This window comes from Martes martes (genome assembly GCF_963455335.1).
Source record: "Martes martes genome assembly, chromosome: 2".
Classification (NCBI taxonomy): domain Eukaryota; kingdom Metazoa; phylum Chordata; class Mammalia; order Carnivora; family Mustelidae; genus Martes; species Martes martes.
This window is the reverse complement of record NC_137889.1, coordinates 199,255,987-199,271,542: the sequence shown is the minus strand read 5'-3', so window position 1 is coordinate 199,271,542 and position 15,556 is coordinate 199,255,987. Positions and strand designations below refer to the sequence as shown.

At 39.7% G+C, this 15,556-nt stretch overlaps 1 protein-coding gene across 1 annotated transcript in view; it reads right to left on the bottom strand.

Moving 5' to 3' along the window:
* USO1 (USO1 vesicle transport factor) overlaps nt 1–15,556 on the bottom strand; it is a gene marked incomplete at its 3' end in the record, with an annotated part of 77,152 nt that overhangs the window by 40,559 nt on the left and 21,037 nt on the right. The window contains 3 exon segments of the mRNA XM_080796867.1: nt 685–761; nt 9,778–9,842; nt 9,920–10,006. Coding sequence (XP_080652993.1) covers nt 685–761; nt 9,778–9,842; nt 9,920–10,006 — 229 coding nt within the window.

The window sequence follows — 15,556 nt, the reverse complement described above, 5'->3', positions numbered from 1 at the left end:
TAAAATTAAATACAAAAAGAGAACAAAATATTTTATAGAGGCACCTGGGTGGCTCATTCGGTTAAGCTTCTGCCTTTAGTTCAGGTCATGATCCCAAGATCCTGGGATCGAGCCCCACTTTAGGGTTCCCTGCTCAGCGGGGAGTCTGCTTCTCCCACTCCCTCTGCCTCTCTGCCTGCTCATGCTCCCTCTGTCGCTCTCCCACTCAAATAAATAAATAAATAAAATCCAAAAAAGGAGTACCTGGGTGGTTTTATAAAAACCTGGGTGGTTCAGTCAATTAGGTGTCTTTTTTTTTTTTTAAGTAGGCTTGACACCCAGCATGGAGCCTCATGCAGGGCTTGAACTCATGACCCTGAGATCAAGACCTCAGCTGAGATCAAGAGTTGGATGCTTAACTGACTGAGCCACCTAGGTGCTCTGTTAAGTTCCAACTCAAAGAAAGAAAGAAAGAAAGAAAGGGAATTTTATAAAAAAGAAGACTCTAATTCCACCTCCAAATAACAGTTTTCTGGAACTAAGCCTATGTCTTTCCTTATTGGTTAAAAAAGAAAAATACCCTTATAAATAAATTTATAAAATAAATCCAACTTTAAAACCAGCAAAATTGGCACAATAGCATATGCTATTTTATGTAGAGAAACACAATGAAAGAAAAAAGAAGACATAATAAAAGAAACTTACCTACTTCTTCTTCTTCATCATTAGATATTATATTGTACAGTGTGTCCAAAGCATAACCTATTATTTCAGAATCCGAACTGGAAAAAAGAAATTATTACACTTACATGGTGCTAGAGTGTAGACGGTTACGACCATTTTTAGACAGTTGTTATTTAGCAAGACTGTATAAAACATTAAAATCTATGCTAAGAAAATATCAGAGTGCAAGCTTAAAGAACATATAAAGGTTATTTATAATAGTGGAAAATCAGAAGCAACCTAAACGTGTAATATTTTAAAAAGTATAGTAGCAATGAAAAACAGTATTTTTAAAGAATGTTTAATGACATAGTAATAAAAACACCCTTGATATAATGCCAGTAGAAAAATTAAATATAAAAATTAATGTACAGAATGACCCCATTTAGCAAAAAATACATATATATTCCTGTGTGTGACTATATACATATATATTTTAAAAACAACTTATAAATAAATTTGTAAAATAAATTCAACTTTAAAACCAGCAGAGTTAGTATAACCCAGGTAATTTTATGGGTATGTGTTTATGTTTATATACTTTTTTTTTTTTTTTTTAGATTTTATTTATTTGACACACAGAGAGAGAAATCACAAGTAGGCAGAGAGGCAGGCAGGGGGCGGTGGGGGGGGCGGCGCCCAGGAAGCAGGTTCCCTGCTGAGCAGAGAGCCCGATGTGGGACTTGATCCCAGGATCCTGAGATCATGACCTGAGCCGAAGGCATCCCTAGATATTCCTGAGATAAAGGTTAAGAAACGGATTTTTAAAAACATTTGCCACACATTTACGATGTGCCAAGCACCATGCTTGGCAGTAGGGTGTACCAGGGGCCAGTGAATGTGTGAAATCCTAACTGTACCACATAGGGGCTGCTTTGGTGTTTTATTGTGCCTCTTAAGACAACAAAGCTAAGCTTCTACGAGCCTTCTTGCGTTTCATTCCTTTTCTTGTGCTAAATTAAATTCCCTTTCCGTTTGCCTCTAATACTTATTTACCGCTTTCTGTTTTTCAAGTGTTCGAAGTGATTTTTTTAACCTCATGGAACTCGAAGAAAGGTCTGTGTTCTGCAGCCGTCTCCTTCCACAGCTCCTCTTCATTAATGTTTTTTTGTTTGTTTGCTTTGTTGTTGTTGCTGTTTTAAGTAAACTCTATACCCAACCTTGGGCTTGAACTCATGACCCCGGAGACCAAGAGACGTACGCTCTACCGACTGAGCCGGCCAGGCGCCCCTCTTCATTACTGTTTTACGCTTCTTCTCCGGGCCTTCGCAACTAACACTCTCGGAATGCATCCACTGAATCCCCTTCATCCTTGGCTGCATCCCAGAAAACTCTGTTCCCTTTCTTGACAAGGCTTGAAACCCTCCATCTGCTTCTTTTATCGTCACATCAAAGAGAGATTGCTCATTTTCCTAAGTCCTACACTCAGAGCCCAAAAGTTGTCTAATTTCTCACTGTTTCCAAACCATGACACCTAGATAGTAATTTTAAAAACTGAGATAATTTGTATGCCATAAAGTTCACTCTTTTAAAGTGTTCACCTCCGTGGGTTTAGTATATCCACAGAGCTGTGCAACCATCACCACTACCTAAATCCAGAACATTTTCTTTTTGTCTTTTTCTAAGGCTTTTAATTTTTTTTGAAGATTTTACTTATTTATTTGTCAGAGAGAAGGAGAGAGAGAGCATAAGCAGGGAGAGCTGCAGGCAGAGGGAGAAGCAGGCTCCCCGCTGAGCAGGCAGCCCGATGCGGGACCTGACCCCAGGACCCCCGGGATCACAACCTGAGCTGAAGGCAGACACTTAACTCACTCCGCCACCGAGGCACCCCTAAAGCTTTTATTTGTAAGAAATCTCTACGCCCAGTATGGGGCTTGAACTCATAACCCTGAGATCAAGAGCTGCATGCTCCACTGACTGAGCCAGCCTGGTGCCCCACAACTCAGAACATTTCATCACAGCGTAGAAATCCTGTATCCATTAGCCATCATTCCTATCCTCCTCCCCACAGTGCCTGGCAAACACTAACCCACTTTCTGTGTCTATAGATTTTTGGGGTGTTTTTTTTTAGGGGGGGAGGGATGGATGGAGACAGACAAGACAGAGAATTTTAAGAGGCTCTACGCCCAGCACAAGCCCAACTTGTTCTAATCAAACCGTTGAAGCCTCAGAACAATCCAACGAGACAGGTGTTATTGTCACCCCCATTTTATTTTATTTTATTCCTTAGAGAGAGAGGGGGGCATGAGCAGCTGGGAGGGTGGGAAGGGGCAGAGGGAGAGGCAGAGAGAGAATCCTAGGAGATTCCAATGGCTATTGTGGCTATTATGAACAAGGCTGCTATGAATTTTCATGTACTAGCTTTTGTGTCGGGCCAGGTGGCAACCCCATGTTTGACTTTCTGAGGAACTGCCACACTTCCACAGAAGCTGCACCCTTTTCTATTCCCACCAGCCGTGTCTGAAGGTCCAGTTTCTCCTCAGCAACATTTGTTATCATCCTTCTCTGCTCCCCCCTTCAGAGCCATCCTAATGAGTTCAAGCTGTATCTCATTTTGGTTTTGATTAGTGTTTCCTTAATGACTATTTTGAGCATCTTTTAATGTGTTTTTTTTTTTAAGGATTTTATTTATTTGACAGACAGAGATCACAAGTAGGCAGAGAGGCAGGCAGAGATAGAGGGGGAAGCAGGCTCCCCGCTGAGCAGAGAGCCCGATGCGGGGCTCGATCCCAGGACCCTGGGATCATGACCTGAGCCGAAGGCAGAGGCTTAACCCACTGAGCCACCCAGGCGCCCCGAGCATCTTTTAATGTGTTTATTGACAATGTATATACTTTTTTTGGAGAAATTTTTATTCAAAGGCTTTGCCTGTTTTTCCCCCCCAAGATTTCATTTATTTATTTATTTGAGAATGAGAGAGAGAGAGAGAGAGAGAGAGAGACAGCTAGAGAGAGACAGAGAGAGAGAGAGACAGAGAGAGAGAGACAGCTAGAGAGAGCAAGCAGGGAGCCTGACGCAGGGCCCAAACCCAGGACCCCAGGATCATGACCCGAGCCGAAGGCAGACGCTCAGACACCCAGACGCCCCATCTGCCTGTTTCTATTTGGGTTACTTATCTTTTTATTGTTGAATTGTGTATGTATTCTGGATGTTAGTCCCTTATCAGACATATGATTTGCATATACTTTCTCCCATCCTTTGGGTTGTCTTTTTACTTTCTTGATAGGGTCCTCTGAAGCATCAAAGTTCTTAATTTTAACAAAGTCCAGTTTATCTGTTTTGTCTTTTCTTGCTTAAGCTTTTAGTGTCATATGTAAGTAACCATTGCCTAAGCCAAGGTTTTGACGATTTACGCCTGCGGTTCTTCTAAGGGTTTTAGCTTTAGCTCTTACATTTAGGTCTTTGATCCCTTTTGAGCTAATTTTTGTGTATGGTGTGAAATGAATATTTAGTTGTCCCCGCACCATTTGATGAAGAAATTGTTCTTTCTCCATTGTGGTCTTTAACACCTTACCAAAAATCAGTTTAAATGAATGCTGGGCTTTATCTCTAGCTTTTTAATTTTGTTGACCTATATGTCTATCCTTAATGCCACAGCCACAAAGTCTTGTTTATTATCATTTTGTGGCAAGTATTAAAATCAGGAAATATGAACCCTTCAACTTTGTTCTTTTTCAAGGTAGTTGGGATCTACTCTGGATCCTGTACATTCCCATACAAATTTTATGATCAGCTTGTTAATTTCTGCAGAAGTGGCAACTAGGATTTCTATAGTGATTACGTGAATCTGTAAATCAAGTTGGGGTGCATTACCGTCTTAAAAGTATATTCCTTCTTTCTGTCCACGAAGGACACAGAATGTACTTTCATTTATTTGACTCTCAGGTCATTTCTTTCAATAATGTGTTGTGGTTTCCAGTATACACTTCATATGCTTTTTTCGTAAAATTTATTCCAAAGTATTTTCATCTTTTTTATGTTACTTAAATGGAATTGTTTTCTTAATTCTGTTTACTGACTGTTCATTGCTAGTATATAATAATTTATATTTATATATTTAATATTATAAATTTATATTTATGTATTTTAATATTATAAGTTTATATTTATATATAAATTTATATTTATATATTTTATATTTACATATTTATATATTTATATTTAATATTATAAATTAATATTTATATATAAATATAATTTTTAAAGTTTTTAAATTTAATTTTTAAAAATTTTTTATTTATTTGAGAGAGAGAGAAAGAGAGTGAGAGAGAGCATGAGAGGAGAGAGGGTCAGAGGGAGCAGCAGACTCCCCAAGGAGCTGGGAGCCCGATGTGGGACTCAATCACGGGAGTCTGGGATCATGACCTGAGCCGAAGGCAGTTGCTTAACCAACTGAGCCACCCAGGCACCCCAGAAATATAATTTTTTATATTGAGCTTATATCCTTCAACTTTGCTGTATTTATTAGTTCTGATAGCTTTTTAGTGGATTCCTAAGGAATTTCTATACACAAGATCGTATCGTCTATGAATATGTATAATTTTACTTCTTCCTCTCCAATCAGTATACCTTTTATTTCCTTTCCTTGCCCAATTGCTTTAACTAGAGCTTCCATTTCAGTGTTGGACAGAGGTGGTTAAAGGGAACATCATGATCTTGTTCCTGATCTTATGTGGAAAGCGCTCAGTTTTTCACCATTGCATCTGATGTTCTGGGATTTTCACAGATTCTCTTTATTATTTTGAGGAAATTTCTTTCTATTCCCAGTTCCTTAATACTCTCTTAAAAGATGCTCCTCAGGGGTGCCTGGGTGGCTCAATCGCTAAGCATCCACCTTTGGCTCAGGTCATGATCCCAGAGTCCTGGGGTCAAACCCTGCACTGGGCGCCCCGTCTGGCAGGAAGCCTGCTTCTCCCTCTCCCACTCCCCCAGCTTGTGTTCCCTCTCTTGCTGTGTCTCTCTCAAGTGAACAAATAAAAATCTTAAAAAAAAAAAAAAAAAGATGCTCTTCAAAATTTCTCAAAAACAAAATGATAAATAATATTTTTATAAATAAAAATTTTTAAAGCCTACTTTACTTGAGATTTATTTTTTTAAAGATTTTACTTATTTATTTGAGAGAGAGAGCGAGCATGAGAGGGGAGAAGGTCAGAGGGAGAAGCAGACTCCCTGTGAAGCTGGGAGCCCAATGAGGGAGTTGACCTGAGCAGAAGGCAGTCGCTTAACCAACTGAGCCACCCGGGCACCCTCCCTTGAGATTTACATCTGGTTGTGATCCACTTTGCCTATCATCTTATTTCATTTACCACTCCTAATCACTTCTTCATATTCACTGAATCTTTGTGTCCTGTGTCTCGCTCTTGCTTTCCATTCTAAACGCCATCATCATCCATCATGCTTTCAAAATCTGTCTATTGGGGCGCCTGGTGGCTCAGTTGGTTAAGTGTCTGCCTTTGGCTCAGGTCATGATCCCAGGGTCCTGGGATCAAGTCCCTCATCGGGCTCTCTGCTCAACGGAGAACCTGCTTCTCCCTCTCTCAAATAAATAAGTAAACTCTTAAAAAAAAAAGAGAGAGAGAGAGAGAGAGAGAGAGAGAGAAAGAGAGAATACCTAAGATCTACACATCCATTTTCAGCTATGCACTTAAAATGACAATAATGTTCACTTTATATAACAGGCAGCATTCTATTTTCCATACTGAGATGTTAGTGATTTCATTAGTAACTTTGAAAGACTCAGTGAGGAAAGGTATACATGGAGTAAAAAAGAAAAATTATAGATTATATGTACGTATAATCATCACACTAAAGTTTTTTTGATCTAGGATCCATTTTCTCTAACCTGGACTATTATTTAAAGCACAAAACTAACTTTAGTTTACTGTAATCGTTTTCAACTGATGCTATAACAAATTACCACAAACTCAGTGGCTTAAACAATACAAATATACTATCTTAAAGTTCTAGATGTCAGAATCCAAAATGGGTCTCCTGCACCAAAATCAAGGTTTCGGCAGGGCCGCCTTCCTGTCTACAGGCTCGAGGGGAAAATCCGCCTCTGTGCCTTCGGCAGGTCTCTAGAGACCCCCTTCCTCCGTCTTCAAAACCAGCGACGACAGGTGCAGATCTTCCGTATCACCTCATTCTGACCTCCTCTTGTGCATTCCTGTTCCACTTTTAAGAAACCTCAGGATTACACTGGGCCCACCAGGATAACGCAGGATAATCTCTCCATCTCAAAGTCCTTAATCACACCTGCAAAGTCCCTTTTGTCCTCCAGGGTACCTCCAGGGTAGCATTCATAGGTTGTGGTAATAAGGATGTAAACATCCTTGGGGGGCTATTATTCTGCCTGTGGTAGGCAGATGTCATTAAACAGATAATCTTAACAAATCCAATGCATTTATTGAAATGCATTAGCATTAGTTGGCTTTGAAGAGGTAGCCAATGTGGGGTGTACTGTCTGAGAGGAGGAAAGGTCCTAACTCGTGTGAACAAGCAATTGGGCATTGCTGAAATATAACTAAAACACAGGCTCTGAGGTTAGACAGGCAATACCAAGACCTTTAAAAAGCTTATATGCATCGCTTTGTTTAAGAACTTGGGACTTCAGGGGTGCCTGGGTGGCTGAGTTGGTTGGGCATCTGTCTTGGGCTCACATCATGACCCCAGGGTTCCATCCCAGGGTCTTGGGATCAAGCCCCAAGTTGGGCTCCCTGCTCAGTGGGGAGTCTGCTTCTCCCTCTCCCCCTCCCCCGGCTGTGTTCTCTCTTTCAAATAAATAAATAAAATCTTTAAACAAAAACAAAAACTTAGACTTCACATTGCACTGAGCTGCTGAAATTCATTAAATAAAAAAAGGTTTATACATCAGACTTACAATGCATAGACTGGAGGGACAAAAAGATCAGAGGCAAAGAATACAGTTAGGAGATAGTCGTGGTTTTAAGCTATGTTCAAAAACTCTTTGATACAGATTCCTTCAAGGGATGGAACCAAATTCTCCTCCTCTTAGGTATATGCTGTATTTATAAGCTTGCTTCTAACAAGCAGAATGTGATAGACTTGATGGTATGTGACTTGTGAGACTAAGCCCTAAAAGGCCTTGTGGCTTTCTCTTTGTCTCTAGGATTGCTTGCTCTAGGAGAAGCCAGTTACCGTATCATAAGGATGCTCAAGCAGCCTTATAGAGAGAACAACATGGTGAGGTAATGAAGCCTCCTGCCATCAGCAAAGTAATCAAGCCATCTTGGAATCAGATCTTTCCAACTGAACCTTCAGATGACTACAGTCCTGGCTAAAATCTTGACTGCAACTTCGAGAGAGACCCTGAGCCAGAACTACCCAGCTAAGTCACTGCTGAATTTCTGATCCACAGAAAGTGTGAAATAATAAATACTGACCATTTTGAGCCACTAAGTTCTGAGGTAACTTGTTATACAGCAAAAAGTAATAATAATAATAACAATAAAGATAACTAATATAGCAGCTCTGAAAATCATTTCAATGACTAATACTGAGCCAGAACTAAAGATTAACAAAGGAAATTGGGAGAACTTCATGAATTCCAGCTGGGTTTTGGTCTAGATAAGCATAATGGGTTAAGGAGAGGGCCAAGTTCAGCAAGAATCCTATAGTTTCTTGCTTAAATGGAAAGGCACTATCAACTAGGTTGGACTTGGGTCAAAAGGCAGCTGAAGGAGATGGTGGGAGGAGGCAGTTGGGAGCAAGAAAACTAGACAGAAATTAACTCTTGAACATTCTGAATCGGAGATATCAGCGAGAGATCTTGATATGGTAGAAGTGTCCACTAAGCAGTTAAAGGTTGTAATATACATTCACTTAGAGGTAAGATTTTTGAAAGTTATCCACGCACAGTTGTTAATTAAAACCAAAGGTGCGGGGCGCCTGGGTGGCTCAGTGGGTTGAAGCCTCTACCTTCGGCTCAGGTCATGATCCCAGGGTCCTGGGATCGAGCCCCGTGTTGGGCTCTCTGCTCAGCAGGGAGCCTGCTTCCCTTCCTCTCTCTCTGCCTGCCTCTCTGCCTACTTGTGATCTCTGTCTGTCAAATAAAGAAATAAAATCTTTAAAAAATAAAAAATAAAAAATAAAACCAAAGGTGCAGGGTGTTTGGGTGGCACAGTCGGTTAAGTGCCTGACTCTTGGTTTTCACTCAGGTGGTGGTCTCGGGATCCTGGGATCGAGCCCCACATCGGGCTCTCTGCTCAGCAGGGAGCCTGCTTCCCCCTCTCTCTCTGCCTGCCTCTCTGCCTACTTCTGATCTCTCTCTCTGTCAAATAAATAAAATCTTAAAAAAAATAAAAGAATCACTCTCCTTCTCCCTCTGCCCTTCCCTCCCCCATGAGCACTCACTCTCTCTGTAAAATAAATACATCTTAAAAAAAAAAAAAGATGCAGATAAAATCTCTTAAAAGGGAAACTGAAAGAGATAAAAATAGGTTGAGTGACCTTTTAGAATGTGCTCAGATCTAACACTGAGTCCAGTTTATTTCTCCGAAAAAGCAAGTCTGGGTAACTGATATACAATAATATGTATATTATACTATAGAATAGCATATTACATCTAAGTGAATATCAAAACATCCAATTGCCCAAATCAAACCCCAAATCTTCACCTTTTAATAAGAAGTCATTTCATTTCATTTTTATATAATGGGAAGATTTGAAAGACTGAGATTATGCCTGTCTTAATGCTTATTATAGTGGTTTGCACCTTGTGTCCAATATTTATTGAAATGACAACTGACAATAAAAACTTAATAATCTTTTTTTTTTAATTTTATTTAATTTGACAGATAGAGATCACAGGTAGGCAGAGAGGCAGGCAGAGAGAGGGGAAGGGAAGCAGGCTCACTGCTGAGCAGAGAGCCCGATGTGGGACTCGATCCCAGGACCCTGGGATCATGACCTGAGCTGAAGGCAGAGGCTTTAACCCACTGAGCCAAAAACTTAATAATCTTAATAAGTTAATCATTTCTAGAATAGTGACTCTAAAACAAATTAATTAAAATTGCAAGAAAAATTAGGGAGAAAAATCATTAAAAAGAGACTTACCGATCTGTTTGTAATACATGAATAAGATGTTCCATAGCTTGTATACCCACTTCCAAGCGGTATTTCTGCATAAAAGAAAAATGCTATTAAAGTAACTAATGTCCAACTTAGTAAACTTAGTAAGTGATACAGCATTACTGACCTTAGATAATGATTTGAGAGCACGCACAGCATTTCTTCGATCATCTAGTAAAGTAGATGAAGCCACTCTGTCACAAAGCTTTTGAATCTGTCATGGGAAAATGAAACAGCATTAACAGAAAAACAAAACAAAACAGAAACATGAAGTTCTCCCCTAAATTTATACCATCTAATTTTGAAAAAAAAAAAAAAATCAACAAATGGGATGTCATGGAAATGGTCTTTCACAAATCTAAATAACTATTCAGGTGGTTTTATAAGCTTATTGTTGAGAAACAAGATTTTTCACACTTTTGACAATGAGAAGTGGTGGAAGAAAAGTAAGTCAAATAATTGAGGAATTAAGAGAAATCATTAGCAGAATCAGAGCGTTCTAAACATGCTGTTTACAACTGTTTGAGCCAAGAGGGGAGCAGGGTTATGGTAGAAGATGTGAAGTTATTTAAAAAGAAATTTTTAAAAAAGATTTTATTTATTTGACAGAGATAGAGACAGCAAGAGAGGGAACACAAGCAAGGAGATTGGGAGAGGGAGAAGCAGGCTTCCCACTGAGCAGGGAACCCCATGTGGGGCTCGAACCTAGGACCCTGAGATCATGACCTGAACTGAAGGCAGATGCTTAATGACTAAGCCATCCAGGCACCCCTGAAAAAAATTTTTTTAAATACTTGTTTACATTAAAACTTCACCCTAATGTTTCCACTAAGTATTTGAATAAGAAAAGCCAGAACTGATATGTCAGAAATTTTAAGTGTGCCTCAAGATTTATAAAGATTAAATGTTTCTATTAGAAAAGCTTTTAATAAATTTTCAGGAATTAAAGTTCAAGCTGAATTTTAAAATAAACCTTTGGGCATTATTTATAATAGAAAAAAACTGGAAACAACTGTTTGTCAAAAGAAGAAAAACTGGGGCACCTGGGTGGCTCAGTGGGTTAAAGTCTCTGCCTTTGGCTCAGGTCGTGATCTCAGGGCCCTGGGATCGAGCCCCGCATCGGGCTCTCTGCTCAGTTGGGAGCCTGCTTCCTCCTTGCTCTCTGCCTGCCTCTCTGCCTACTTGTGATCTCTGCCTGTCAAATAAATAAATAAAATCTTTAAAAAAAAAAAAAAGAAGAAGAAGAACTAAGTAAACTGTCATATATTCTTTGGTAGAACACTATGCAACTACTCAAAACAATTAACTGTACTGATATGAAAATACTATATAATAAACAGTGGGAAAAAAAGAAAAGCAAGTTATAAAACTAGATGTAAATTATGAACCCACTGAAGCAAAAGTACCAAACTGTATACGTAAAATTGCTTTAGAAAAAATGTGGAGGGCGCCTAGGTGGCTCAGTTGATTAAGCCTCCAACTCTTTTTTTTTTTTTTTTTTAAGATTTTATTTATTTATCTGACAGAGAGAGAGATTACAAGTAGGCACAGAGGCAGGCAGAGAGAGGGGGAAGAAGGCTCCCTGCCAAGCCGAGAGCCCAGTGCAGGGCTCGATCTCAGGACTCTGAGATCATGACCTAAGCCGAAGGCAGAGGCTTAACCCACTGAGCCACTCAGGCGCCCAAGCCTCCAACTCCTGATATCATTTCAGGTCATGATCTCACGTCATGAGATGGACCCCTGCATCTGACTCCATGCTGAGCATGGAGCCCATTTAAGATTCTCTCTCAGGATGCCTGGGTGGCTCAGTTGGTTAAGCATCTGTTTTCGGATCCAGTCGTGATCTCGGGATTGAGGACTGAGTCCTGAGTGGGGCTCCTTGCTCAGCACGGAGCATGCTTCTCCCTCTGCCTGCCGCTCTCCCTGCTTGTGCTCTCTCTTTCTCAAATAAATAAATAAAATTTTTTAATAAATAAAACCTTTCTTTTTTAAAGATTTTATTTATTTATTTATTTGAGAGAGAAAGAGAGCATGAACACAAACAGGGAGAGAGGCAGATAGAGGGAGAGAGAGAAGCCTGATGCGGGGCTCCATCCCAGGACCCTAGGATCATGAACCAAGCCTAGGATCATGTACCGAGCCGTAGGCAGATGCTTAACCAACTGAGCCACCCAAGTACCCCTGAATAAATAAAATCTTAAAAAAAAAAAAAAAAGATTATATCTCTCTGCCCTCCCACCTCCACATCCTGTGGCCACCCCCCCATCTTGCTCAAAAAAATATAAATTAAAAAAAAAAATTTGTAACAGACGTAAGAATTAACGGCATGTCTTAAGATTTTAAAAAGAGTGAAAAGATAGGCCATAGACTGGATGAATATATTGGTTTGTCTTTTAAAGCTTTTATTTATTTATTTGAGAGAGAGGGAAAGCAAGAGCACACAGGGGGTCTGGCAGAGGGAGGCGGGGAGCAAAGGGAGAAGCAGGCTTCCCGCTGAGCAGGGAGCCAGATGTGGGGACTCAATCCAAGGACTCTGGGATCATGACCTCAGCCAAAGGAAGACGTTTAACTGACTGAGTGACACAGGCGCCCTGGATGAAAATATTTGAAAACATCTGATAAAGAATAGTTTTTAAAACCATGATACTCAGGTCCTTTAAAGCTCAACAGTTACTATTTTAAGTTATTACTCACTCTTTAATGACAGTTTCTTACTAAGAGTCTAAAAATAATACTTTGGCCTATCACTCACACTTCTGCACCCTATGTATCTGAATTAGTGGTGTTTAAATACACATAGTGTGTGCCAAATTATGTTCTGCAGACTTCTAGTGTCCCAGAAGATATTAATAGATTTCTAATGATCATAGAAGCAGCAGGAAACACAAGGTCATACAAAATTAAATAGGTTTCTGCACTGCAGGATTTCTAAGTCTTTACTATGCTGATTTGCATTTCTTCATACAGCAGATATAGTATGATAACCAAGCCTAGCCTCGCTTTTTTATTTTATTCATCTAACTGCTCACATTTAGAAATTATTCCTACCTTAAACTGCATTTGCTTTCATAATAATTACACTGACATTCCTAAGTGCAAACAACACAACTTTCTCTTTATTAAACAACAGGTTGATTTTTTTTTCTACCACAGTTTTTTTTTTTTACCATTAGAAAAACTACATAATTATCTCTTGAAAACATGCAGCGTGTTACTCTCCGTTTAAGCAATATCTTAGGCCAAAAATAGTTTTCCTAAGTATGACTGTAATTTCCTTTGCTTGGGTCTTATACAACTTTCATTAGTTTTTTTCTAGGTAGTTTATAACTGACAGTATGAATAGGAAATCGTATATAGGCATTTTCTGCTTTTTCCTAGCCCCAAACCTCAAGCACTGGTTCTAGATGTGGGATTCTCATCTCTAAGGAACACTGAGTCCCAGGACCATGCAGAGCTTGGTCAGCCTCAGCCTCAGTCTCATCTCTGTTAGTGTATACAACGATCTGTATCAAAATAGGATCTTCCATGCCGAGAAACTCTTCAATATTTGTTGAATCTGGACACTTGAAATCTACTTGATGCTGATGGAGAAACTTAGCTTTAGAAATACTAGCCATCAGGGAGATTCAAATTAAAACCACATTGAGATACCACCTTACACCAGTTAGAATGGCCAAAATTAGCAAGACAGGAAACAACGTGTGTTGGAGAGGATGTGGAGAAAGGGGAACCCTCTTACACTGTTGGTGGGAATGCAAGTTGGTGCAGCCACTTTGGAGAACAGTGAGGAGATTCCTCAAGAAATTAAAAATAGAGCTTTCCTATGACCCTGCAATTGCACTACTGAGTATTTACCCCAAAGATACAGATGTAGTGAAAAGAAGGGCCATCTGTACCCCAATGTTTATAGCAGCAATGGCCACGGTCGCCAAACTGTGGAAAGAACCAAGATGCCCTTCAATGGACGAATGGATAAGGAAGATGTGGTCCATATACACTATGGAGTATTATGCCTCCATCAGAAAGGATGAATACCCAACTTTTGTAGCAACATGGACGGAACTGGAAGAGATTATGCTGAGTGAAATAAGTCAAGCAGAGAGAGTCAAGTATCATATGGTTTCACTTATTTGTGGAGCATAACAAATAACATGGAGGACACGGGGAGATGGAGAGGAGAAGGGAGCTGAGGGAAATTGGAGGGGGAGGTGAACCATGAGAGACTATGGACTCTGAAAAACAACCTGAGGGTTTTGAAGGGGCAGGGGGTGAGAGGTTGGGGGAACCAGGTGGTGGGTATTAGGGAGGGCACATAATGCATGGAGCACTGGGTGTGGAGCAAAAACAATGAATACTGTTACGCTGAAAATTAAAAAAAAAAAAAAGAAATACTGGCCCAAGATGATGGTAATCCTGGAGTTTGGGGGTTTGCTTTTGTTTTTATTCTCAGTCCTTTCTGTGCTCTATATATGCTAATATTTGAGCCTCGTTGATTTTTTTAAAAAGCTCTGAAATATACACAAAGATAATCTTAGTTAAGATAAATACAAGTTAAAATAACAATGAGGTTATTTTTACCTATGACTCACTAAGATTAAAATTAAATAATAGTACCAAATATAAATACTGTATGATTTCATTTTTATAAAATTTTTTAAAAAGGCAAAGCTAATCTGTGCTAATAGAAGTCAGAATAGTGGTTACTCATGGAGACGGGCAGAGACTGAATAGGAGCACAAAGGTGACTTTAGGTCCTGGTAATGTTCTGTTCCTTGATCTGGGTGCTGGTTACATAGGTGTGTTCAGGTTGTGAGGTTTTCAGACATATTTGACATGCATATTTTCCTATATACTTTAAAAAAAATGATTTTTATTTCTTTTTTAAGATTTGATTTTGAAGCAATCTCTACAACCAGTGTGGAACTTGAACTCACAACCTGAGATGAAAAGTCACATGCTCTAGAGACTGAGCTAGCCAGGTGCCCCAATAAAATGATTTTTTAAACAGAACAACTAGGTCGCCTGGGTGGCTCAGTTGGTTAAGTGCCCAAGTCTTGATTTCCGCTCAGGTTGTGATCTCAGGTTGTGAGGTCGAGCCCCATGGATCCTTGCGTCGGCCCTGCACTCACTGTGGAATCTGCTTGAGATTCTCTCTCTTCCTCTGCCTGCCCCCCACTAGCACACTCTCTCTCTCTAAATAAAAAAATAAAATCTTGGGCGCCTGGGTGGCTCAGTGGGTTGAGCCTCTGCCTTTGGCTCAGGTCATGATCTCCGGGTCCTGGGATTGAGCCCTGCGTTGGACCCTCTGCTCAGCATGGAGTCTGCTTCCCCCTCTTTCTCTCTGCCTGCCTCTCTGCCTACTTGTGATCTCTGTCTGTCAAATAAATAAATAAAATCTTAAAAAAAAAGAACAAAAAAATCTTTGAAAAAAAAAATAGAACAATTATCCATGAAAGGTAAAGATATAGATTAACTTGCTAATATTCTATCATAGGAAAAGTAACCTAAAAAAGTGGCAATATGACAAAAACTACTACAACTTAAGATGTTCATACCCTTTTTTTAGCCAGGCATTCCTACTTCTAGGAATTTACCATTTAAAAACACCCCCACAATTACGCAATGTTTTATACTAGGATGTTCTTCATAGTGGTACTTTTAATAGCTAAAAAGGAAATCCAGCTTTCATCACATAAGAATATAATAAGAAGTCTGAGACCTGGCACCCTGATCTCAGACTTCCAGCCTCCAGAACTGTGAGCAA